We start from the raw sequence: 25,941 nt of genomic DNA on the forward strand, positions 1-25,941 counted from the left end.
CCTATGTTCAGCCAAATACACCTAGTAATATTTGCGTAAAAGAGTAACAAACATACAAAAAAACTTTCGCCTTTATAGTATTAGTATGATGAAGACGTATGATGTAAATATTTTTAATGCAAATAGGATAACAATTTTATTTAACGATGAATAGTTAAATAATCATCTGAGCCACATGTCCTAGAGATACCAATGAATTATTTGGAGCCCAGTGGAGTGGAACGTCACGTCATTTCTGACCTGTTTAATTGATATTAAATTATATATGATATGATATTGATATACTATCACCTCCCCTTCGGTGGAAACGCACCCTAATTTGGTCAGGAAGGAAGAATATTGGGAGATAGAGAAAATATTTTATACTAGCTGACTCCCTCGACTTCGTCCGCGTGGATTTAGGTTTTTCGAAATCCCGTGGGAACTCTTTGGTTTTCCGGGATAAAAAGTAGCCTATGTGCTAATCCAGGATATTATCTATCTCCATTCCGAGTTTCAGCCAAATCCGTCCAGTAGTTTTTGCGTGAAGGAGTAACAAACATACACACATACACACACACATACAAACTTTCGCCTTTATAATATTATAGTGTGATAGTGTGATGTAAAATGTTACAGTAAAAAATGGGTAACTTTGAAAACACATTTAACTAACTTATTACGAAATAACTGCCAAAATGGAATTTTAAGAGACCTTTTTAACTATACCCAGTATATTAAATAATATTTTAGTCTTAGGCTGATCGGAAAAACCCAGTTGAGTTAGGTGGAGGTGGACCTTCGCTGGCTATTGTTATTACTAATATAATATTATTATGTCCCCTGGCAATTTTAAATTTCTTTCTAAAGTTATCCATATTTACTGTAACCTGGGTTATACCAAAGATTTATACCTCGGGCCTGGGTTTATTTTTAAACGCAGTGACCGTTGTGACAGGACTGGCCGTGACACTGACAGCTATGATGGACTTTAATGATTGACAGTGACATAACATTAACAGATATAACCTAAAAAGATATTTTTCAATTTTACAAATAATATTTAATTTTTAAAAACAAGTTAACAGGAAAAGCGATTGATAAATAAAAGAAATAATCGCTTGGCACTTGTTTCACGTACGACTATAAAAAAAATATTCATGTGATTTTAGCAGTCCTATTTATTATTTCAGAAATGAATTGTTTACGTTTACTCAGAGCAACTAATTACAAATGCTTTAACAAAGCTTCGGTTAAGTTCTTATCCCAGCATCCTTTAAAATTTATGGAAGTCCAAGAGAAATGGAAAGAAAAGGATGGTGTTTCTCAGCAGTGGAATCTAATATACAAGGCTCCTATGGAACAAGTCCTTAACGTTGCAACAGCATATTTAACAGCTTCAACTGTTACGATTACTGCAGGAGGCATTTATTACGCTGGATTTGTGTTTGACATAAACACAATGTACGACCCAGTTCTACTTGGAGGTGATGTAGTTATTGCAAACAATGCATTTGAGTGCCTCATATACCTTGGAGCATTTGTTCTGTTCAACACGGCTGTGAAAGTTGTATTGTCAAAGTTTGTCATACGCTTATATCAGGATGGTGATCAATACCTAGCAATCTTCAGAGGAAACTGGTACAACTCTATTGTTAAACACGAGTTTCACTTGGACGAGTTTAAAAAGCTAAATCCTACATTTGTTGTATCCTGGGGAGATTCTAGGTTTAGCCTTGGAAAGAAGCATGGCATACTGCTGGATCAGTATTTTAAGACTCCTGAGTATTATAATTATTTAGTGTATAAGAAGAAACCTGACACTTCTAGAGAATAATTGGTTTTGTTAAGACTTCATATAAATTAGTTGTTGCTTAGTAAATTATGAAATATATAAAAACACATTGTTCTTTAACCTGTTTTATTAATATTGTCTACAATAATAGTTAATCTAGTTAAAATCCACCAGTGAAAGGATTATTCCATCTGTGCCTAGATTCTTTCTTAAGAGTGGTTGAGTCCATTTTCCTTGGATCAGTTTCAAATTTCTCTAGTGCTTCTATTTGTTTTTGTTCTGGTTGCAGTGTCTTTGTTACTATACACTGTCCATCTTCCTTAAGAACAGTGTATTTAATATCTTCCTCTGTAGGTTCCCCATATGGAAATGTGATTGGTGTTATTTTGATCAAATGTTTTATTTTCCATAATCTTGCATTAATATTTGGTATATTCTTGACAATAACAACTCTGTTCTGAAATGAAGAGAATAATATTACAATTTACAAACTAGCAATTAAATGTTATAAGTTTTTTTTACAAAATAAATTCTTACTTGATCATCAAACTTCAATTCACTCAAAATCTTTTTTTGCCACCATGGATGATGTTTACTAGTTTTAATTTGTTCCACTCTGAATAGTTTAGATGGCGTACACTCAGGATCTTTATGATCAGGATACCTAAAAGCACATTTATATTTTTTTCAAAAAAGATCAATCAACATACTTAAATGAAATAATGTAATAAGACTCCTAAATGCTAGAGGTGAACATTGAATTAATGAACTGTTTATGTAGACTTGGTGTCAACGGATAACCTACAGCAGTCACAGATAGACTACATTCAGTGTTCACAGATAGATCAAACCAATTAATTATGAGTGGCATTGCATCAGTCTAATTCTATACAAAACAGTACACATCGACGACAACGTGATGGGCTGTGAAGTGGTTCTACTTGTTCAATCAATGGATGAACAATGATTATAGTAACACTGTTCAGTTATTGATGATAGTAGAAAATCTGTTTTATGAGAATGAAATGAGCAAACAGGTGGTAATTATACAATGTTTATAATTTTGATGCGAAATATACCTAGGAAAGTACTGTATTCCTCCAGGATATCGTACTCCGCCCGAAGGCTTATGTCCTTTTGAGCGACATAACAACGTTAGAGGTGTTATTGTTTTTAATAACTGCCTATTCATTTTTTTGCCTTCAGTTTACTTCAGAACACTACAGAAACTGATAATCTAAAATCTCAATTTATAAAATTGAGTTACATATTTGAGGTTATTTTTGTAATTTGTTGACATTTTTGACCACAGATAAGGTATTATTGGATGAAGGATTATATGGATAGGCACTAAGTTCAAAATGCGTGTCAATTATTTATGTGTGCGCACGTCATTTTGTCACTGTGTGCACCATCTAGAGTTGGGACGGCGAATTTGGGTATATCGATATTACCATCAAAATTAATTTTCTATGTTACTACGACTGACTACGTGCAATATATACTCCATACTAATATTATAAATACGAAAGTGTATCTCAGTCGGTCTGTTAGCTTTTCACGGCCCAGCAGCTTAACCGATTTTAATGAAAGGTACAGAGTTACCTTGGGAGCGGACATAGGCTACTTTTATCCCCGAAAAATCAAAGAGTTCCCATGGGATTCTTAAGGCCCATCCGTTGTACCGATTTATATGAAATTTGATACATAGGTAGCTTACGTCCTGGAAATTGACGTAAGCAACTTTTTACCCCAGAAAATTAAAGATTTCCCATGGGATTTTTAAAAACCAATAAATTCACGCGGACGGTTATTATATATTCAGTAAAAACAAGAGTAAAATGAAACACTTTTCAAATAATTTAAATCAATTTATGAGTATTATTACTATAATTAACGTAGGCATATTTTATATTATACTATGTTACTTTTTGTGGCGGAAAGTTTCTGACAGTATTGAATATTAATTATTCACAATCTTCTGTAAAACATACTTACTTATATTATATCTACACTCAGACTTTAAGTAAAGTGAGTAATGTTTTACATATGTACCTTTAGCAAGCAGCAGCTGATCCTTATAAATTGGCCGTTTCTTAGAAAATAAGTACATAAATACAGTCTTGCGCTTCCGGGATCTTGCTCTATTATAAAATAAAAAGCCAAGTAAAAGTCAAGAATTGTAGGTCAACAAAATTATAGAGAGCTGGACGTAGAAAACTGTCTGAGGAAAATGCTCAAAACCTTCGTTTTTGTTTCATTATTAGCCAGCTCTCGAAGTGGGTTTCGTTCGTCCTTTATAACCTGAAATTAAATGAATTAATGTATGTCTTGCTGTTACCTAGTCAAAAATGCATAATTCTTTATGATGATAATAAAATTTGAAAAAATATCAGTAAAACAATTAGGTAATTTTTAATTTTAGAAATTATTTAAACTCACTTGTATCTCAAACCTTAAAATTAAGTATATATTATAACATAATATCTACTAAGTTTTTTTTTCCATAATAATTACTGTCTCTCTTTGCTGTACCTATTCTACTCCCTTTACAACCTCTCGCACTGCCAAGGGTCACTGGTAGAGATCTCTTACAGAGATAAGTGCTTCCCTGTCCACTTTATACAAATATACTTGTACAAATAAAAAATTAATTAATTGTTATTGTCTTTTTTGTTTAACTATTGTCAAATAAAGAAAAGTGTAACATTACTACATATTTATTTGTAGATAAGTACCTACATACAATTTGAAAGAGCTTATAAGTGCTTACTAGTTGATGGTATTGACTATTGAGGATATCTTTCAAATATAGTTGGTATTGCATCTGGTTTCAATTTATTTATTTTTAAACCAGAAACATAACAAGACTCTTCCAAATGTTTGGAGCATAGACAAGAATATACCTTTCACTTCCAGATTTTCGTTTTATTGTCCAAATCCACGCAGTTCTAATTTCAGGACATTTTGGAAATCTACAAAAGTAAGCAAATGTTATTTATACGATAAAAGACAAATTTGATTTTATCGATAAAGTGTGTACACATCACTACAAATGATGCCTAAAATAATTCATAAATTAAAATTAAATTGCGCTGTAAAACGTGATTTTGGTCAGTATTACACGAGATAATTACACTTATAACATGTAAATCTTTAATTTTTAGCGATTTTCGGAATAAAAGTCGCGGTTGGTATCGATGAAATAGTTATTAAAGACTTACCTATGAAAAGGCAATTCAGGAACTTGGACGCCTTCTTTCTTATATCTAGAGGCACAAAACACAGCGTCACACATTTGGTTTTTAGTTTTTATCTTAATTTTAACCCAGACTTTTGTGATTTTTAAAATTTTATAAAAACGCTGCATCAAATCCCAATGTTTTGTCTCCAAATGCTGACAACTACTGTCACCAGTTACACATACAGTGCGTTGTTGCCAGACTTATATGAGCTATCGCTTTCACCCGAACGGAGGTTCCCTGGAATAGACCGAGATAACAATACCTAGTTGACACATGGATGTACAAGAGCGGCAACAACCTATGACTACCTCTATTGTTTATATAATATCTCTATTAAAGGTATTTTTCTGACATTTTCACTTTCAAATGGTTTTTTTATCACTCATCTGTCTACGGAGACCACAGATAAATAACTTTGAAAGATAAGCTAACATTGTGATAATTTAATTTTAATCGGATCCGGATTCGGTGCAGTGTACAACCGCTTCAATGCTTTAAATTTGTCCATGCACGGATATACAATAGACTATAGAGCTGTACCAGCTGCCAAAGTCAAAATCTGCGATCTGTGGCTTTGTTTTGTTTACAATTCCAAAATCCGAAATTTAAATTTAAAAAACTAACTGCCGCACTACCTATATAAAATTATAAATTTTACAATATTAGCTGCTACAATACGGTATATTTGCCTATAGTACATTTGCCGGTGTGTATAGATGTGCTTTTTAAAAGACCCATGAAGAAAGTACGTTTTGAGTCGCCGGTGAAACCATTTTTATCATCAATGCAGGAATCCGAGTGCCACTCTCCTAGGCCCTTTATTCATAAGCAAGTTAAATCAGCACCTCATGTCGAATATCTGGACTATCGACCGGTACCATTCACACATGACCCTGTACAGAGGTTCGAGTGTGGTAACTCTTCACCATATCCAGTAGTTAGTAGAACGAGTTTGACGGATACTGCTAAGTTAGAACACAGGTGGGAGCCGTCAAATGAACTAGACTTGAGTATTCTTGATTCTGCGCTTAGTTCACGTACCGTGCAGCAAACATACCTAACAGATCAAGGGAATTATACGCAACCCATGTATTGTCATTTGAAATCTAACCCATTGACTGAGAAAACACAAAATGTCTTAACTCCTATGGAAAACAAAACTGTACATAACCCACCAAATGTTTTAAGAAAGAATGATGACTTTTTCTTAAGAAGAGATAACTTGAATGGATATAAACAGTTAAGCAGTGAAATGAATAAACTACAGTTGGATAAAGAAAATGACCCATTACTCAAAAAAACTCAACTTATGATGATGGGACATACAAACTTACCATTAGAGAATGTAGAAAGCCTGAGCTCCAGTAAATCTTCCAATAATACAAATAATAGTCCTTGTAGGTGTCATCATTGTATAAAAGTCTGTAATGCTCAACATATGACTCAGTCGAGGGTTGAAATTGTAAAAAATCAAAACATAAATAGAAACCGTTACAATGTGTGTCATTGTATAACAATGCTGTCTCAAAACCACACACATTGCCCTTGTAATATTCCTGCGATGAAACCTCAGGTTCCAAATTGCAATTGCAATAACACACCTACCATACCTGCACCCTTATCTAAGAATATAGTAGATAAAAAGACATGGGCTATTCAAAGGTATGCTCAAAATAAAAATGCTGAATGTTTAGAGAAGCAAACTAACATCACTGTAGATGAAAAAGAACCCACAGTTGCTGATTTGTTTAAAATAATAAAAATGCAAAATGAACAATTACAGTTGCTGCAAGAAAAAGTTGACAAATTTATATCTAATTCAAGCAATGGACATAATTCAAGCCCTGCAGTTCAAAATTTTATTACTGAACAGGTAGCTCTTGAATCGGGCAGAACAGAACAGAAAATATCCATAGGTGTTATGACAAGTTTTGAAGTTGTTCGAACTTCTACTATAATCAACAAAGAATTTGTCAAACAAAATGAAGCTCAAGTACAATGCAATAGATCTCAAATCAGCATCAAAGAAGTTGTGTCCAAACAACCAGTAAATTCAAACTTTCTTGATGGGTTGACTCCAGTATCAAAACATGTTGAACTACAACAGCACAGTAAGAGTAATGGGGCAGTTGGCAATGGTGATATGACTAATAATGATTGTAATAATGAAAAGACTTTGAACGAGATGAGTTTGTATAATGTTCAAGTGGATAATGCAATAACTCCAAACATATCACCTGACCAAAGCCTCTATCTAGATGTTAGGGATTATAGCGAGTAAGTTGACATATTTTAAGTTATATATTTTCAAATGATGTAGATAGTCAAAGCAATATATATACTTAACTAGCTGACGCCCGTGACTTCGTCCGCGTAGATTTAGGTTTTTCGAAATCCCGTGGGAACTCGTAGATTTTCCGGGATAAAAAGTAGCCTATGTGCTAATCCAGGATATTATCTATCTCCATTCCGAATTTCAGCCAAATCCGTCCCGTGGTTTTTGCGTGAAGGAGTAACAAACATACACACACACACACACACATACAAACATTCGCCTTTATAATATTAGTGTGATGACGTTTATTTTCAGCTCTGATGCAAGCAGTGATGACCAATCAAATGTTGGATGGACTTATTATAATAAAGTTATGGTGAGTAGTCCTTAGGCTGCAATTACACCTGTAATTGTTAACTAATATAAACAGTTTTTTAGATAGCTTATTGTAAAATTTTACAACTTACGTAGATAAGTTGAAAAATTTACTTATGTGAGTAAAGCTTATTACAAGTGTAATCGCGGCCTTACTTCATTAATATATTAACAGGAACATTAAACATCTCTGATAATGACAGGAGTATTATTATTGACTGATTTTATGGTCTCATACCCAAAGGGTGATAAATGGCACTTTATTACTAGACCTCCACGGTATGTTTATTTGTCTGTCTGTCAATCACAGGGGTCTTGAGTTTGATCCATAATAGGAATCTAATCTAAATTCTAAGTGAAGTCACTTTTTAACCCCCGACCCAAAAAGAGGGGTGTTATAAGTTTGACGTGTGTATCTGTGTATCTGTGTATCTGTCTGTGGCATCGTAGCGCCTAAACGAATGAACCGATTTTAATTTACTTTTTTTTGTTTGAAAGGTGGCTTGATCGAGAGTGTTCTTAGCTATAATCCAAAAAAATTGGTGCAGCCGTTTAAGAGTTATCAGCTCTTTTCTAGTTTTCTTGTAGAAAAGAAGGTTACATAACCGTTAGTTTCATAATATTATGTCAATTGACAAATGTCAAGCTGTCAAGATGGACGTTGCCTAGATACATAATTATTTATTTGAAAATAATGTTTTGGAAAATTGAGATACTTTGGATCGTAGGCGCGGAATAGTCCAAGAAAACCGGTTCAGCCGTTTGAAAGTTATCAGGTCTTTTCGGTCTTTTCTAGTTACTGTAACCTTCACTTGTCGGGGGTGTTATAAATTTTTAATTTACCCTTGTAGGATAAATCTATCAGAATTACATAACCGGATTTGCTTGAAGAATTTCCATACAAATACAAATCATTTATTGCAGGCCATTTTGAATGCATTCAGTAATCAAACAGATGCACAAATTACAAGCTAATCTTTTTTTTTTGTTTTCTTTACAGACACATGTAAATGGGATGTTACAAGAATCTGACATGCCTTCCTCAGCAAGTGCATTGTATAGAAATGTAAGACAACAATGTATGCAGATGCAGATTGACAAATCTAACGTTAGCGTGGCTAAAAGGTAATTAATAATATTCAAATTGAAATTATTTTCAAAATCCTCTTCAGAATTAAATCCCTTCAACCAGAATTGGGTTTGTATTTTATCATTTAAGCAAATTTAAAGTTTAACATGAGCTGAATAAGGTAAGTTTTACAATGCAATGTTTAAAAATAAGGAAATGGGGGACATCAAAGTTGTCAGTTTTGGACCTTGGAATCAGTTTTAGACCTATCAGTTTTAGACCTAGGAATATGAAACTTCAGTATATTATGTACCATATACTGTATTTAGACAACAAATACCTACATCTGTTAAGGAAGAATTTTTGAAAATACAACTCTTAAGGGGGTAAAATAAGAGTTTGAAATTTGTACAGTCCACGCTAAGGAAATCGCGGGCGTAACCAAATTTTTTAATAAGATTTTATAACATAGCTGCCTAAATTTTCAGAGTGACATTCGGAGATGACCCATTAGTACAAAAGCCATATTATGTTCAACAAGCCGCAAGTCCCACGACAGACACCAGTCTTAAAATGAAGCAGCTTGCAGCTAAGTACTTGAAGAATGGTGCCATGTCCAACACACCATCACCTAGACCTGTGGCCATGCCTGTTGACATGTCTCTAGCTACAAGAAACTATATGGAGAAACACAGGATATTTAAAGGTATTTTTATTTGCTTCTTTTGGTACAGTCAGCAACAAAGCTCGCTTTGCACCCAACAGTACAAGTGACTATGGATGGGTGCAAACCTAGCTTTGTTGCTGACTGTACTTCTTTCTTGTTTTTACAGGTAGTAGAAACCTGCCTAAACGTTTCCTCCTGTTTTGTGTTTCGATATAATTGTTATAACCATTGAATTTTCAAAAATCCTCTCTTAGTAGATGTCTAAACTTAATATCTATGCATATTGGCTGTTATTTTTCGGGCCGTATTTGAAGGACTTGATTCATTCTTTGAGCACTTTTTGTTTCAGGAGCTACGCAACCAGGTCAACCTCAACTCGATTTACCCAAATTTTTAGATATAACTGCGCTCAAACAACAGCCCAAGTTTTTATAATGATTATGTTATTTATTTTAGACAACATGGAACTGTAAAGAGCCAAGGTAGGATTGATTGTAGATTTTTATTATTACTTACGTATACATTTTTCTTAAGTAATTATTTTTTACTATTACATTTTTGACAGTGCAATTATGAATAAGTACATAGTTGTAGTTTTGGAGGGTTTTATTATTCTTAATTTTATTTTATTTGTGAAAGTTTGCCATACTTTAAATAAACTGTAAAGTCTGAAGCCACAACGTAGCTTCAGTCTTAGGCTATCTATAGAGCGTACTTTGACGCTCAGACTTAAGACACTGTTAAAACGAGACAGCGTTATACCGCTGGCATAAACCTGTCTCGTTTTAACTGAAATTTAAGTCTAAGCAAAGTAAAAGTGCACTCTATAAATTTCAACCTTATTTATCTGATAATAAAGGTCACAGTACACATATCAACTCGGAAAGGGAACGTCACCACTATCATCTCGAGCCGTCCAGTATTCTTTGTATGAAACTCCTTACTGGAACACACACTAATCGGAATCGTATCGTTATCGCCTCGCCTCGCGACAAGCTCATGAACCGCGGTGCAGCATGTGGTCAACTTCCAATTCCAACGTACGTACCTACAGACGTACTCCTTGCTGCTGCTGATCCGCTTACATTAGCTTCATCATTACAATCACAATTATTGTGATTGGCTGAATTTATAATATTCTTGTTGCAACAATGCATTGTAGCCAATAGTGAGCGAGCATCAACCAATCAGAGCTGATTGTGATCGTGACATTGTAGCCGTCATTTAGCCCATGGTTGATGGGAGGCGATACAGTGACGTTCCCTTTTCGAGTCTATATGTGTGCTGTGAGCATAAAGGTACCATAAGCGCTTGCATTTTATGCCAACCTTATTTAATTTGTAATTACTTACATAGCTTGTTGACTGTAAGTACTGCTATTAGTATTTGTATTAAGATATTTTAAGGTAATAAAAGATGTTTAATATTGAACAGACATTTATTTAAACTTTACAGGAAATAACAGAGTTAAATCTTAACACATACATATAAATTATAGTTGCCATAACTTCCGTTCTGAACAATTCGTACTATGATTAACATATTTGATTAACTTTTGTAATCATATTTACAATTTCTCCTCTACTATTACTCGTTTTACATATAACTCTTAGTATTTCAGATCCAAATTAAGTATATTAACAATTTTGATGAACATAGTACATGACGTCATCAGTCTTCACACATTCAATATGGCAGATGTTGCAAAATGACGGTTTTACTATGAATTTCATTATGGAATTTCCTTCCTCATCGATAGGTAAGTAGATCAAGAAAATTTCAATAATGGGTACTATTTTGCCAGCAAAAATACCAAAATTGAATTTACAGTATCCGGCAAAAAATATCATATAAATAATTTAATGTATACAATTTAAGAACACACACCATCTTTGCTCTATGTGTCAACTGATAAAAGTATGATTTTAGTCCTTAATCTAAGGATAAACCATGGATTTAACAAGTAATAATTCTTCTAGTATTTTAAATTTCTTTGGGGTAAACCATGCTTTTGATATGACAGTTGACACAAAGAGAAAAAATGGTGAGTGAGTTCTCAAAATGTATTCATTACATCGAGCTTTAGAAAGAGATCTTGTCGTGCCTATAGTTGAGACTGACAAGTCGGCGACAAAACGCAGGTATGAGTGACAAAGACGACGCTCTATAAAGCCAAAACTACTGATCATCTCTTTCTTAAGTCCTATAACACAAGTAAAAATTCATAATATCGGTATACCGTTACTATGTATTTTTACTTGTGTTTGGTTTCACCATAATCGATACGATTGCGTGGTATCGTTATCTACTATTTCAGGGTTTTAGACAAAATTCGAAAAAAAAAGTTTTCTGATAATGATTTGACAGGAAAGCAAAAAAATAAATCGAGTGACTGCACCATTTCACAACGAGGTCCCAATTACCACGAACCACATGATTCTCCACTTGCCTATAAACCACACAGTCTATTTATGTGAATACTTAACAAATATTTTGTCTTATAAAATCCTTTTATTTTTATGTCGGTTTAAAAATAAAATAAATTATATATTTCTTATAAATCCATTTATAATGTTTACTTGTACTTCATCATTTACATTTAATATCTACAATAAATAATTTAATATCTTTTAAAACATTTATCTGGATGTAATCTTATATAATTATCTTATATAATATGGGTATCTAGGCCTCCACTGTTTATTATTTATCCTAAAAATACTAAAATGCAATTCCATTGGTAACATACAAACATACATAGATATACTACCAATTAACTCATACAGAATTTCACAAAAATAAATAAGTAATAATCTTAAGTTCTAAATAGCTATCTTGATTATGTATTACTATCCACCCATGCAGCTTTCCACGCAACATCAAATTTTAATATATTTTTATATTACCTATAATACATATATCAATCATTTTAAAGATAAACCTAAATAGTGCCTAACATACAACATCCTGAGACTACGTATATAATGCTGGCCCACCCCTTCGCTAGAGTGGAATTTATGAAAATCGGTTAGGGGGTGAAATTTTTAAATGTCCGGAATCTGTTTCCTCCCCGAAAGCCCAAATACCGATTTCCATTGATATAACATGAAAAAAAAAAAATGCCATACTATCATACAAACTTTCGTCCCATATTCAACCCCTTTAGGGATGGAATTTTCCAAAAATCCTTTCTCAGTGAGTGCCTATACTTATGTCATAAAATGAACTTACTTGGAAAAAAACAAGTTTCTTATACCAACGGTTTAGGCTAAGCGTTGGTATATCAATCAGTCAGCGCAAGTTTTTTTTATTCGTATCTAGACACCCTATCTACTGGTTAAAAATTCTTTCACACTTGTTGATATAAGTGCTTTTTAAACAGAAATACACAGTGGGCTAAGTTATTACAATATTTTTGTGATTAAAATAAGTAATTGTACCTATATCTGAATACATCTGATATGTAGGTATTCATAAATTTTGTTTTCCTGTTTTCCATTATTTACGGAGTCTCAGGCGGTAGGCAAGCAATAACTCAATTTAAATTCTTTATACTTATTTAATATCAGTTTGGTTCCGTCATTGGTAAGTTTATATTTAAATAACATTATTCAATACATTCAACATTTATACGCTAATACATCATAAATAATATTATATGCATAAAAGGCTACAATTTGTCTACTATTGCCAGTCGTTCTTAAGCAGTCTCTCTAACTACCATACCGTCTAAAATGTTAAGGCTTTTCTACGCCCGAGCCGCCTCCGAAGAGCGTCTCGATGAAAGCCTATGCCGCTAAAAACCAGACGCTCAGCATCTAAAAACAAGCGATTACTTAGGCAATAGTAGTCAATCCAGCCCATAGGTAGACTTCTGTGCTGCCGCCCTTTTAATGAAGACCCGTTAAGTGCAAAAAAGTTTTTAATTGATTTATACAATTTTCAAAAACTGATGTTTCTTGGCCCTACGGTACCTACCTAGCGTTATTTTTAGAACATTATTTTTTTCACAATTCCTATGGTTTTTGGCAATAACTCAACAAATATATTTTGCGCTTAACAGCTTTTTAGTTTAGGGGGCAATTGCGGCCAAAGCCACAGACGCGCACGACGGACGCAAGAGGCCTGGAAGCGGGCGGCGCCATACATTTTCATACTGTACCCTCAGTATAAGATTTTACTTCTCACCAACGTTGATAGTATTTGAGTGCCGAAACACTTTACCGTTAAAGTAAAATGACCCTTAATTGCCTCGTTTTTTAATGCTCAAGTTTGTACATATTTACGGCCAGTACTGAATTTTTGACTTTAAACCAAGGGTTCTAGGTCCATTTTACTTTGACGTTATCTTGTTTCGACTCTCGAATACTAACAAAATTGGTATTATCATAGTGATAGCCCTAATTCACACGAGCGTTAAAAAAGCGTTAAAACGTTTAAAAAGCTCTCGTATGAATGAGGCCATAGTGTCACATCAGCCACGGCGCGACCTTCATTGCGTCAATCGCTTCGACCCACGGAAATCTATCTTATAATATTATAGTTAACATAATATATTTTTAACGGTGTAAGCTGTTATCTACACTCCTTTGTAATATTTACACAGAAGAATATCTATCGCTATAATATTTCAATTCTCTTGCATCGCAAATAGTTTAAACATTAAATCTAAGAAATGGTAACCAAATATTTGGATGGCACTTTTATATTTTTATTAAATATCGAATAGTTAATGCATTAATGATTTCATCATTAAAATGTAGTAATATCTATTTTACATCACTTTTATGTCTTGCATGTTCCTCCTCAATTGGACTAGATTATTAATACAATTTATATAAAGGTAACTTCAAGCAACACGCACGCGAGCATAACAAAAACAAAAAGTTATAAGAATTGTAGGTCGGTTTTTTTTTTTTTTTAGATTCTCGGTTCGGTTCGGTTTAGTTCGGTTGAATTTGAAAACTATAAGTAAATAACTTCAATGTTCAATGTGTTTTTGGATCTATAATCTAAATTCCACATCAAATAGACACGATTGCATACAGTTTCCGCGATAGAAAAAATTTCCGAAAATTGCTCCTTCCTAGATTTTTTATTTTAATCGCAAACTTAAAAAGTAAAATGTCCCGCTTGTGCGTTACCCTATCATTGACTTAGCTATTTAGTATAAATAAAATAGTAATTATATGAAACAAGTTTATTTTCGATATACTCGTAGTTGAACCTTACTTCTAGTACTTATCTTAAACTTAATTCTAAGCTAGTTCATAACCATATGTACATTATTATACCTAGGTACTTACCTAATATGGCTACGGTATTAAGTACCAACCTATACTTTTAATAACTCCTCTGTGTATAAAATTAAAATGCTTTTAAACGAAGTAGGTACATAACTTTTTTTAAATAATAAGATTGAATATTCATTTTGAGCATTTAATTGGGTAGGTACGCCTATATAAAATATATATATACTACCTCCGCAAACTATTTTGTCTAATTAATTATTAAAATATATTTTTGTGATTGCTGTAGTATTTCGTAAATGCTCCATGTAAAATTGTAAGCATAAAGCTTGTAATATATCTAAATACTTATTGCATTTGTATTTTTTTTTCTGAAAAAATAGGTAGTTCATTTTAAATGTTAATAAAATACTTAATATTTGGTACTTAGTATTTTAACAAAAATATTATTTGAATAAAATTACTATGCAGTTCTGAGAAATAAAATTCACATCTTTCAAACATATTTACAAATTTTCATTTTTTAATCACATTCAAATCATCCATCATTTTAATTACTAGTTAATTATTATTGATGAAACTTATATCCGCGAAACTTATACTTATTATGATTGTTCGTAATATTTTTAATATCATAACATTCTTATATTCTTTACCTTAACATTAATTTCAGTTTTGTACAAAACTAAGTAGGTACATTTTCTAAAAATCTGTACTTTTCTAATTATGCAGTTACTTGGGGCAATATGAATATATGTAAACCTTATTTCAGTCGACTCAGTAGGTAATGATTGTTTATTATACCCATTGAATACCTATAGATTGTAGATATTGGTAAAACTTAATCATAATAGCAACATATTTTTATTTTTCTATAAATCTAACCTTCACCTTTAAAATATTTTAAAAAGAATAATAGGTATTTGTAAACATTTATAATTTTTCAGATTATTCATAATATACTATGAATAATTGGAAATATAATATATGTGCATGTAAATATATTTTTATATGTTAGTGCCAACAAGTAGATATAAGACGCTAAGTAAAGGTTTAAAATTTTTGGACAATTTCATTTATTCGATAAGCAGTAATCAGTATCAGTCAAATAGAGTTATATATTTAGGTAACTACAATAAAGAATATTCTACTTTATTGTTATACTTTAGTACATTCAAATAATATTCGGGAAGGTAACCCGAAAAATAAATCTATATTAATACAATTATTAATTCTGTAATATTTTCTGTAGTCTTAAATAAATTGAATCGCTGTACTACACTACAACAATAATAGTAAAAATCTTTCAATATTTCATATCAGCGGAAACATCTAGAATTTCATATCTACTAGACCTATCGGTCTACCAATCTACCTACTTACTATGTACTAATATTGATAAACGTTTGTGTTTACTATGGAGTGTAGAGGTAAGGAGCACGATCTCGGTAAAACGTAAAAACTACGTAAATTGTTGAGGTACTGTCATTTATTACTCAAGTGATTAAAAGTATTAAATTTTCTAACTCGGCATACTTCAATCCCTTAAATTTTCTAACTTGGCATATTTCACTCTTTTAACAACAGACTCTTGAGAGATTGGTACATTTATACCTCACCTATCGTAAAACTGTGCCTCTGCCGACGCTAGTGCTATTTTAGAGGGGTTTCGAACTATTATTTTCTGTTTATAGCTGGACACTTTTTCAACTTTTCTTCCATAAACAATCGTGCTCCTTACCTCTACACTCCATAGGTTTTACGCTACAACCCTACTTTGAACTCTTGTACCCACTGGCCACAGGGGTCGCATTAGTTTAACAACCAGTTGCATATGAGACGGTTAAAGTTACGTTAGGGTTACTGTTAAACTGATCACCAAAAAAAAAGCAGTGGCACAAGCCAGTATTCATACCTTCTTCATTAAGGAAGGTAAAATTTTAGTCCAACGTTAACAAACCCTCACTTGTTTAACGGTAACCGTAACGTAACTTTAACCTAGTGATATGCAACTGTTTGACGTTGACTTAACCTGAGGCGGGCCGCCGAAAAATCTTGCTGAGCCAAATTCCTCTCTTAAAATCGTGCGTTTAGTGGAGACGGACAAGCAAATCTAATAATACCATTTTTATAAGTTACGCCGATGTACTTGCGCAGAAACCTCATTTTGGAATGGCGTGAAAATATCTCAGCCAATCATAGTAGGCGTCCGTCCGCTATTGGTTGTTAAGTGCTATGTTATGTACGCGCGAATTATGAATGAGGATAGCACAGTCCCTGCTGTTCTTGTGTTTAAAATCTTAACGTCAAGCAATAAGGTCTGAATTTCATTGGTGTTTTTAGTCGGCGTTAGGCTGCACACAAGTAGGTTATAAGTCACAGAAAACTGTGACTTATAAAAGTAGGTAGTGTTCATATTTGAGCAACCATAGTTTGCTTAAAGTGCGGGTGCTCAATCTTGAATGAATTGCTGAATCTTTATAAGTTTGCACGAGCTTAGAGTCGCATCTTCAAGTTCAAAGTATTTCAGGTTCAATGAAAGTTACGCTTCTAATAGACAGGTGTCAACTTATGATGTCGATGATTGGATACTTGGAATATCTATCGAGTCTTCTTCGCCGCCTCCTCTCGACTTGCTGTCCAACCTTAATTCTGCTAGTCTTTGTCTTATACTGTTCGGCCTGTAAAAAGATGAAATTGGTGAGTTAAGGTATAATGAAGTGTAATAGGACAGGATAAATTGTATGCATTTTAATTTCTTATGATGGATTTTCTTCGGAAAATCCACCAGATTTTTAGAAATGGTTAGAGAGGTACCTAATTTTTTTTTTTAAATTTATAGATACGCGCTTGGCTGCAATCAGGCTTGCTGGAAAGTAAGTAAAAATGCAGCCTAAGATTGAGCGCGCTTGCCTAGAAGATGTCTATTTACTCTTGACTTGAAGGTACCTATAGTAAAATTGGCAAAAATATCGTGAGGAAACCGGCATGAATGAGGGTTCTCCAAAATGTTCTCAAAAATGTAGTTAGTGGTCTGTCAATCCGGCCTTAGTAGTAGCCTATAAACTCTTCTCATTCAGAGGAACTCGTATTCAGTAGTAGGCTGGTGATGGGTTTATGATGATGATTGATGACGATACAACGTAAAAAACAAATAATTAATATTAGATAATATTTTTTTTTTACAATTTTTAGTGGCCCCACTCTATTAAAATATGCTATGCTATTAAAAACCTACTAGGTATTTACACTGAGCCGAGCCTACTAGGAATTTACTTTTATCCATTGAGGAGTTCTGTTCTTCATCTCCGAAGATATTGATCAGATCTTCACCAAACTAAAATGGAACCACCTCTAAAGTATGACCTACCAAACAAAAAAGAATTATCAAAATCGGTTCATATTTGTAGAAGTAATCGCGTAACAAACATGCAAAAAAAACAACATACAGTCGAATTGAGAACCTCCTCCTTTTCTTAAAGTCGGTACTTACCTGTCGGAGAAGTAGGAGGTGACGACTTGGTCGGCGGAGACGGACTGCCGCTGGTAGGTCGCGGCGCTCAGGTTGCACTGCGGGATCTTGTAGATGCGCACGCAACGCCCGCTGTTCTCTGGAAGCACTACAACATAAATTACCACTGACATGTATTGGCGTCACTCAGAAAAGCAGATATTATTTAAATATTTTTATCGGATTGTTGGAATGTCCTCTCAAAACCAACACAAAAAACACAAGTTCAATGTGTAAAGGTTATCCGAGAGTCTTAATCTAAACAAACTAATGCCAAAATAAATAATTTAATTAGAGCGTGATTGCTATCACAACATCTAATTATCCCGTTCACAATCCAAATACCGAAAATATGCGATATCGCTCCGAATCTTAGAAGGAGACTAAACATAATATTGTAGTCTTTGGACTAAACTAAAACCTTCAAAACACCCGTATTTATGCAAGTTCAATCTTGTTGGCCTCCTAGTAACAGATTGTATGACATCGAATGAGCCAAATATCGATTTTATCAAACTACCTGCATTAGATAAATTAATAATTTTATATTATTTTTGACAACTCAAATCAATTTTTAAAAATAACCTTACACATGTTAAGAATTACACAGTATAACCTCCGTTTGTAAAGGAATCCATGCCTTAGTAAAAATTAACCCTAAAAAGAAATATACTTAATAAAGGGGATCGCAATACGACAGTTGACACTCCCTATTGGTGTTTAGTTAGTAATTGTTAGGTACGTTAATAGTTCCTAGATTCCTCCAGACTCAATATCGAGTGAAAATAAGTGAAAACCTGGAAAGAGAATATTTCCTACAACTGTCAAGAAAATCTATAGAGTAGGTCCTTCCCGTTGACCTAGAAGCATGAAAGGCAGGTAAGTAGGTAGCACAAGTACCTACCTAAAGGAAAAATTTGAAACCCGTGAATATGGTTACATCACGAAATGTGTTCATGAACAAATAAATTTGTAAGTATTTTCAATTTTCGAAGTAAGATAACTATAGGTACAAAGTGGGATATCATATTATGAAAGGGCTTTACCTTTACCTACATACTAAAACAGATTTCTATTTATTTTTATGCATAATATAGTTTTTGTTTGTCGTGCAAAATGCCGTAAAACACCCGAGTACGGAACCCTCGGTGCGCGAGTCTGAACTCGCACTTGGCCGGGTTTTTTTCTCGCTTGATGTAAAATAGGTGCCCTATTGTTTCACGGTCTTACCTTGTGGTGACGTAGGTGGCGAGATGGGCGTCATCCTCTGCAGCGGCGGGCGAATGTTCTCTTGATCTGATGATATGGAGCTGCTCCGACTCGAACCTGAGTTGGTCTCCGATGTGCGGTTGTTCTGACTTGGATCTCCCCTTCAAAACAATCAGGTGTTTAGTCCATAGATATAGTTTCTTATTACGGAATGTAGAAAAAAGTTATAATATGAACAACTTCAGTTTATTATAAACCTTAACACTTGAGCGTGAAAGGAACGTGGACTACAAAAATCATTTTACTCCCTTAGGGATTGAATCAGTCTAGGTTAGGTTGAAATCTTTTCTTAGCGGATGTCTACCTTCGTCAACAGCTATCTGCATGTCAAATTTCAGCCTGCTCCGTCCAGTAGTTCGAGCTGTTATAGTTCAGTCAGTCAGTAAATCAGTCACTCTTTCCTTTTACATAGGCTGCACTAAAAGTATCGGGAATGGAATATTTCCACTGTCCCTGTCATATTAAAATCTTTTTAATTGAAAACTCCTTGGTTTTAATAATCGAATACCATTTATTTATTTAAAAAAAGATTCTCGGTCTTTTCACAATGTCTTGTCAAACTTGTTTAGTCGTTGAGAAAATGGAATTGACTCGAGAAAATTCTAGAGCGATGATTTATTATGACTTTCGAAGTGGTTTAACACAAAAATAGTGTGTTGACCGGATGATTTCTGCATTTGGTGATGAAGCCCCATCCAAAACCACAATTTATCGCTGGTTTTCTGAATTTCAACGTGGACGTGCCAAGCTCAGTGATGATCCCCGTCAAGGTCGTCCAAAAACTGCAGTCACCCAAGAAAACGTTGATGCTGTGCGTAAGCTGATTGAGGAAGATCGACATGTGACATACCGCGAAATTCAGGCAACTTTAGACATTGGCATGAGTCAAATACAAATATTCTTGCATGAACAATTAGGTGTAAAAAAGTTGTTTTCCCGATGGATACCGCATTTGCTCTGTGAAGAGCAAAAAGCGGCTCGCGTTACTTGGTGCGTCAGAACTCTCGAAAGATTCCACGCAGGATCCTCAAATGCTGTATACAACATCGTATCAGGTGACGAATCCTGGATATACGCGTACGAACCCGAAACAAAAAACCAGTCACGAGTTTGGGTGTTCGAAAATGAGTTAAAGCCAACAAAAATTGTTCGTTCACGAAGTGTTGCAAAAAAAATGGTGGCCACGTTTGTCTCCAAAACCAGCCATGTTGTGACTATTCCTCTTGAGGGACAAAGAACGGTTAATGCAGAATGGTATGCTAGCATTTGTTTGCCACAGGTCGTTTCTGAACTCCGTAAAGAGAACTGCAACCGCCGCATCATCCTCCATCACGACAATGCGAGTTCTCACACCGCGCACAGAACAAAAGAGTTTTTAGAGCAAGAAAACTTAGAATTACTAGACCATCCGCCGTACAGCCCCGACCTAAGCCCTAATGATTTCTGTACTATCCCTAAAATAAAGAATACATTGCGTGGTCAGAGATTTTCATCACCTGAAGAAGCTGTGGACGCCTACAAAACGGCCATTTTGAAGACCCCAACTTCCGAATGGAATGGTTGCTTCAATATTGGTTCCATCGTATGGAAAAATGTGTCAAATTTCGCGGAGAATACTTCGAAAAGCAATAAATACATTTTTAAATAGTAATGTTGTGTCACTTCCTTGATTCCCGAAATTTTCAGTGCCGCCCTCGTATAAGTATTTTTAGATAGACAGAGACAGGAGATTATACAGACTACTATTTTCCCAACTCACTTGGCCTCTCCGTTGTCGTCATCATCAATGGAGTAAGGGCCACACTTGCTCATTTGTCGCACTAGCTCGTAGTTGTCGTGTAGCGCGAGGCACGGGTCTATCTCGCGGCTCAGAGGGACGTACTCCGGCGCGCACGCTACGTAGAATATATCCTGAAAAATTTTAGGTCAAGTCAAAGACCGTAAGTCGTTTTGCACCTTCATGATCATATTCGCGTGGCACGGTTATGCACATGCGTTAGGCGTGTATGGCATAGGTCTATAGAAAAGGTCATATTAAGTGCGACAGGTTTTTGATGCAATGGTTAGGGGAATTGCTACTCGAATTCTGAGGCCGACCGTATCTCAATTGCTGCTTCTCTTCGATGAACAACGAGAAATCTGAGCATCATTTTTTTGTTCTTTTCAGACCTAATAAATAATAAAATCGATGCAAAATTTTCAAACTACCTATGTCCTTTCAGAATTTTCGTTTGCAAAACTGGTTTTTTCCAAATCCTCAACATCTGATTATGAATAAATTATTGTGCAAGCAATGATTTTTGAAATGTTTTCTTACCCTTCGACCGCAAAGTATTTTCAACCCAGGAATGCACGCCGCGTGCACTAACGACCCGTTGGCAACCAATCTTATTTCTAACAAGTCTTCAGCAAACGCCATTATGTACGGAAATGCGCAAACTGTAAAAAAATATTATTATTAATTTTATTATGCATTTAACAGATCTAAATTAAAAAAAATAGATAATGATGAATCAAAAGTACCTATCATTTAAATTCTAAACCACTACACTGTAACGAGGCAGGGTGCCCAGAACGCTGGCTGCGTTACCTCGTTGAATGGCCAGACTAATATGCTGACCAAGGTAACTGCCAGCCCTCCGGTCACCCGTGGTCTCCATGAAACGTGTTGACAGGTCCTTAAAAAGGATCTAGCATACTCGCCCCACAAAGCCATGGCTTACTAAACCTAGATAAAAAAATTGTTTATTAGGTATAAAGCAGTTTAATATTGAGTATATTTTCTTACCAACAGCAGTAGGAACGGTCGTCCAGTGAAAATCATATTCACAATCGCTTTCGAGGCCTTTACTTGTTAGTCGCTCGAAATGACACGTATCTAAAAAACCACGCAACATATTATGAGGGTTCAAGGTGCCAACAAAATAAATGCTTAAAATATTTGTGAATATTGTTTCTTTTAGGAGTTATTTGATTGTATTTTTGAAGTACCTAAAATAAGTCTTTTAATTTCTATATTTAATGCGCCATCTATGTAGTTACTAAACTCAAGCCATAGTTATATTGCAAAACATGGATGATAAATTATACACTGGCATACTTACGGTTGTAACATAAAATAATTTGACCATCTCTCTCGTCTCCAATTCTTAACGCATTAACTAGAGCGCCGCGTCGCGGCCCGCTATCTTCTGAACCTTCTGCTCGTTTTATACTCTAAAATATCAACAATTGTATCAGAATAAATGAATAAAAAGTAATTTAAAAGTTTTCAAAAACTCAGACTGCGTTTTGCATTGCATCTTTTTCAGCCCGCTCTTCAAAGTGCATAAATCCGCCATTTTCATTTTTAGGATTTTATGTATGTACCCATTCATACATACAGGTCAAAATAGACTAAATTTTAGTGCTACTCTAAACTATGCCCAAGACTGTACCTGTACCTACTATTATGTATTCTGAGCCTGTCACGAGGTTCGACAGTTTTAAATTAAATTAAGATTGTCTGTCCATTTCCTATTAGTACGAAAAAATGCGAATACTCTAATATTTAGTTACGATCAGAATCAGTACCATTATCCATCAACATCTTAATTTAATTTTATAAAATCCAGTATAATACCTGTACGCTATTCAATTCTAAAAGTTCCCAATGATGTTTGTAACCGACTACCATGACTCCGTATTCTCCATCCATCAATTTTATTAGTATTGGCGATTCGCTTAGTTGGATATCCTGAAAATTAAAGTTTTATTGCTTAGTAATAGAAGTATAATACTAAAGGCATAACGCTAAACTGAGGAGGTTCCTGCGGTAGTGGAGCGGTGCGGGAGGGGTGTGATGACGTGACTCGAGAGCTAAGTGATTCGTCAACTTGTGACATCTTCGGTGTTTCCATTAGATTAGGTACATCATGGGGTTATTCAAGGGGTGGATCAAAAATTCCTGGAAGGCTGGCAACGCATTGGCGGTTCCTCTGATTCTGCAAATGTTCATGGGCGGCGGTAATCACTTAACATCAAGTGACCCGCCTGCTCGTTTGCTCGCTATTTCTTTAAAACAGGTATCACTTCACTAACCGCAAGAGCCTACTCAGCTATTAGCTATAATATGCGCTATATCTGTAGTAATTATTTACAGATCATTATTATTATTTACCTTTATATGTACATATTCGAAACCCATTTCATTATCAGAGTTAGGTTCTTCAGATAGTAAAAGGACTCTCCTTCCTATTGCTACAGCTAAAAAAGTTTTGCCTCCTTCACCTGAAATGGAACAAGATCTTATGAATTTTCACTAAATTCATAAAAAAATTGATTTCTGGTTTATCCTGTAACCAAAAATGAGCATGCCTATTACCAACAGGAGAGTGTTAGGCTACTTTTCACCCAAAAAATCATAGAGTTCACGGAATTTCTATAAACTTAAAGATTTTTATAAATGCTGCAAAATAGTGTGAATCCATCCACTGAACTCCAGAAAAGACAGATTTCTTAATAAACTAATAATAATTAGTTAGGTATCTATAATATTGATGGTCTGAATTTCTTACCCTGTTCAAGTATATCGAATAGGTGTGCAGTCTTAGTTCTAGGCAGCCTCGCGTGCTTGCAATCCTGTAACGGCCTCATAGCCCAGGCTCCAGCGCAGAGCTCCGTCAGCGGCAACGCGTACACCCCCGCGCCGCCCGCCCCGCCCGTCGTGGAGCCTCCCCCCGCGGACACCCGCGCGCCCACGCGGAACAACCCCGCGCGCTCCGTGATGCGAGCCGCGCGGACGCACCCCTCCCAGCGTAGCACCACTTTTGTTGTGCCACTTTCTGAAATGAATAGGTAGAAATAAGATTACTTCTGTTTCATCTCTCGTGAATTGCTCTTCATTTCTTAGTGGTCTTCCAATAGGGTATTTTATCCTTTTTTGAAAGGTGTCTTAATTTACACTTAAGACACTAAATAAACCCCGCACGCTCCGTGATGCGAGCCGCGCGGACGCAACCTTCCCAGCGTAGCACCAATTTTGTTGTGCCACTTTCTGGAATGGGTAGAAATAAGATCACTTCTGTTTCATCTCCCGTAAATTTCAGGTTCGGGTTGAGTTTCATGAAGAAAGCTACCTTCAAGAATGTATGTGTTTGAAGTAGTAGACAGCAATAGACGACCTTCCGCCAGTTGCTCTGCGCATACTGGAGTAGCGGGCAGTGGGGCTGCGCGCCACAGGCGACCTTCCCAGGGCGCGCGCCGCGACCCTCCCGACCCTGGAATAAAAATCAAAATCATTTTTTTTAAAGAATATTAGCCATTTTTAATCATGACTAATATTCCCCTTGCCCCTCCAACTAAGTGTAAAGCTTGTGCTAGGAGTGGGTACGACAATAGTGCAACGGCTGGGGTTTGAACCGCCAACCTTTCGGAATTCAGTCCACTCCTATAGCCGTTGAGCTATTGAGGCTAAAAATATTTTTATTCAATTAAACTGTTACAAGTACTTTAAAATCGTCAAATCCATCTACCACTGGTTCGGAATGATGAAAGAAATCACTACCTATCCTACTAGTATTATAAACGCGAAATTTTGTATGTATGGATGGATGTATGGATGTTTGTTACTCTTTCACTCAAAAACTACATGGGCGGATTTGGCTGTTTGAAATGGAGATAGATTAACATATATGCTAGTTTTTATCCCGGAAAATCAATGAGTTCCCACGGGATTTTTAAATAACTATATCCACGGGAACGAAGTCGCGGGCATCAACTAGTAATTATTATTGTGATGTATTTATACTAGCAGAAAGAGTTTACTAAATGATGCTTTAGCTTTATTTTGCTTTGCTTGTTTGCTTTTCTTTTGATCCGTTCGCGAGCACAGCTTCTATCTTATGAGCTTTTATTGCTACTTGCTAGCTAATATTTGCTTTGCCTAGAATTTATATTAACAGCAGACATTGAGCAACTATATTGCTAAAATAGTTTAAATAAGCTTCCACAAATAGCTTGCAAGTTGCAGCGTACCTAGTACCTACCATAAAAAATTCTACTGAAGGCTTAACTATACGAAATGAAGTAAAGCTTAAGGTTCAGTTACATTCAGGCGATCAAAGTCACGTTACGTTAACCGTTAAACTTAGATCGTCAATAAACGCAAAATGGGTTGCACAGGTACAGATTTGTTATCTTTGGACCAAAATTTTACCTTTAACATTAATTATGGAGATATGAATACTAACTTGAACAAACGACTTTCGTTTTTAGGGTTCCGTACCTCAATAGGAAAAACGGAACCCTTATAGGATCACTTTGTTGTCTGTCTGTCTGTTCAGAAACCTATAGGGTACTTTCCGTTGACCTAGAATCATGAAATTTGGTAGGTAGGTAGGTCTTATAGCACAAGTACAGGAATAAATCTGAAAACCGCGAATTTGTGGTTACATCATTAAAAAAAAATGTGTTTCAATTTTCAAAATAAGATACGAGTAACTATACCAAGTGGGGTATCATATGAAA

General features: G+C 35.0%; 4 protein-coding genes and 1 long non-coding RNA gene across 9 annotated transcripts in view; 2 read left to right on the forward strand and 3 right to left on the reverse strand.

The window, feature by feature from the left end:
• The first annotated feature begins 990 nt into the window (after window positions 1-990).
• Window positions 991-1,890, forward strand: LOC123864167. The gene has a single exon (XM_045904451.1). The coding sequence runs from the start codon at window positions 1,175-1,177 to the stop codon at window positions 1,814-1,816; it is 642 nt and encodes a 213-aa protein (XP_045760407.1). The 5' UTR covers window positions 991-1,174; the 3' UTR covers window positions 1,817-1,890.
• On the reverse strand, window positions 1,884-3,090 carry LOC123864172 (39S ribosomal protein L30, mitochondrial). Its single transcript, XM_045904459.1, has 3 exons — window positions 2,854-3,090; window positions 2,312-2,438; window positions 1,884-2,231 (listed from the first exon to the last, which is right to left on the reverse strand). Exons 1-3 carry the CDS (start codon window positions 2,964-2,966, stop codon window positions 1,935-1,937), a joined length of 537 nt encoding a protein of 178 aa, XP_045760415.1. The 5' UTR covers window positions 2,967-3,090; the 3' UTR covers window positions 1,884-1,934.
• Window positions 3,091-3,685: 595 nt separating this feature from the next.
• LOC123864190 lies at window positions 3,686-5,040 on the reverse strand. The gene is made up of 3 exons (XR_006795720.1): window positions 4,999-5,040; window positions 4,681-4,749; window positions 3,686-4,078 (listed from the first exon to the last, which is right to left on the reverse strand). It is a non-coding gene; the product is annotated as an uncharacterized LOC123864190 (long non-coding RNA).
• A 542-nt stretch (window positions 5,041-5,582) lies between these two features.
• On the forward strand, window positions 5,583-25,815 carry LOC123864133. Of its 2 annotated transcripts, XM_045904398.1 has the most exons (6): window positions 5,583-7,296; window positions 7,610-7,670; window positions 8,670-8,794; window positions 9,227-9,444; window positions 9,755-9,874; window positions 25,806-25,815. In XM_045904398.1, the coding sequence occupies exons 1-5, from the start codon at window positions 5,756-5,758 to the stop codon at window positions 9,838-9,840; spliced, it is 2,031 nt and encodes a 676-aa protein (XP_045760354.1). In that variant the 5' UTR covers window positions 5,583-5,755; the 3' UTR covers window positions 9,841-9,874; window positions 25,806-25,815. The 2 variants fall into 2 exon arrangements, with proteins under 2 accessions (XP_045760354.1, XP_045760353.1); XM_045904397.1 differs by lacking the exon at window positions 25,806-25,815 and having other exon boundaries at window positions 9,755-10,836.
• The window catches only part of LOC123864120 (GTPase-activating Rap/Ran-GAP domain-like protein 3), a 219,424-nt gene continuing 209,808 nt past the window's right edge, over window positions 16,326-25,941 (reverse strand). For all 4 annotated transcript variants that reach the window (XM_045904363.1, XM_045904365.1, XM_045904364.1 and 1 more), the window contains 11 exons: window positions 24,552-24,692; window positions 23,991-24,257; window positions 23,594-23,703; window positions 23,057-23,170; window positions 22,539-22,650; window positions 22,223-22,312; window positions 21,752-21,873; window positions 21,194-21,345; window positions 19,396-19,535; window positions 18,148-18,274; window positions 16,326-17,335 (listed from right to left, as the gene is read on the reverse strand). In XM_045904363.1, the coding sequence (XP_045760319.1) occupies window positions 17,224-17,335; window positions 18,148-18,274; window positions 19,396-19,535; window positions 21,194-21,345; window positions 21,752-21,873; window positions 22,223-22,312; window positions 22,539-22,650; window positions 23,057-23,170; window positions 23,594-23,703; window positions 23,991-24,257; window positions 24,552-24,692 (1,487 nt within the window). In that variant the 3' untranslated portion in view covers window positions 16,326-17,223. The remainder of the gene's footprint in view (window positions 17,336-18,147; window positions 18,275-19,395; window positions 19,536-21,193; window positions 21,346-21,751; window positions 21,874-22,222; window positions 22,313-22,538; window positions 22,651-23,056; window positions 23,171-23,593; window positions 23,704-23,990; window positions 24,258-24,551; window positions 24,693-25,941) is intronic.

The sequence above is a fragment of the Maniola jurtina genome, chromosome 4, assembly GCF_905333055.1.
Source record: "Maniola jurtina chromosome 4, ilManJurt1.1, whole genome shotgun sequence".
Taxonomy (NCBI): domain Eukaryota; kingdom Metazoa; phylum Arthropoda; class Insecta; order Lepidoptera; family Nymphalidae; genus Maniola; species Maniola jurtina.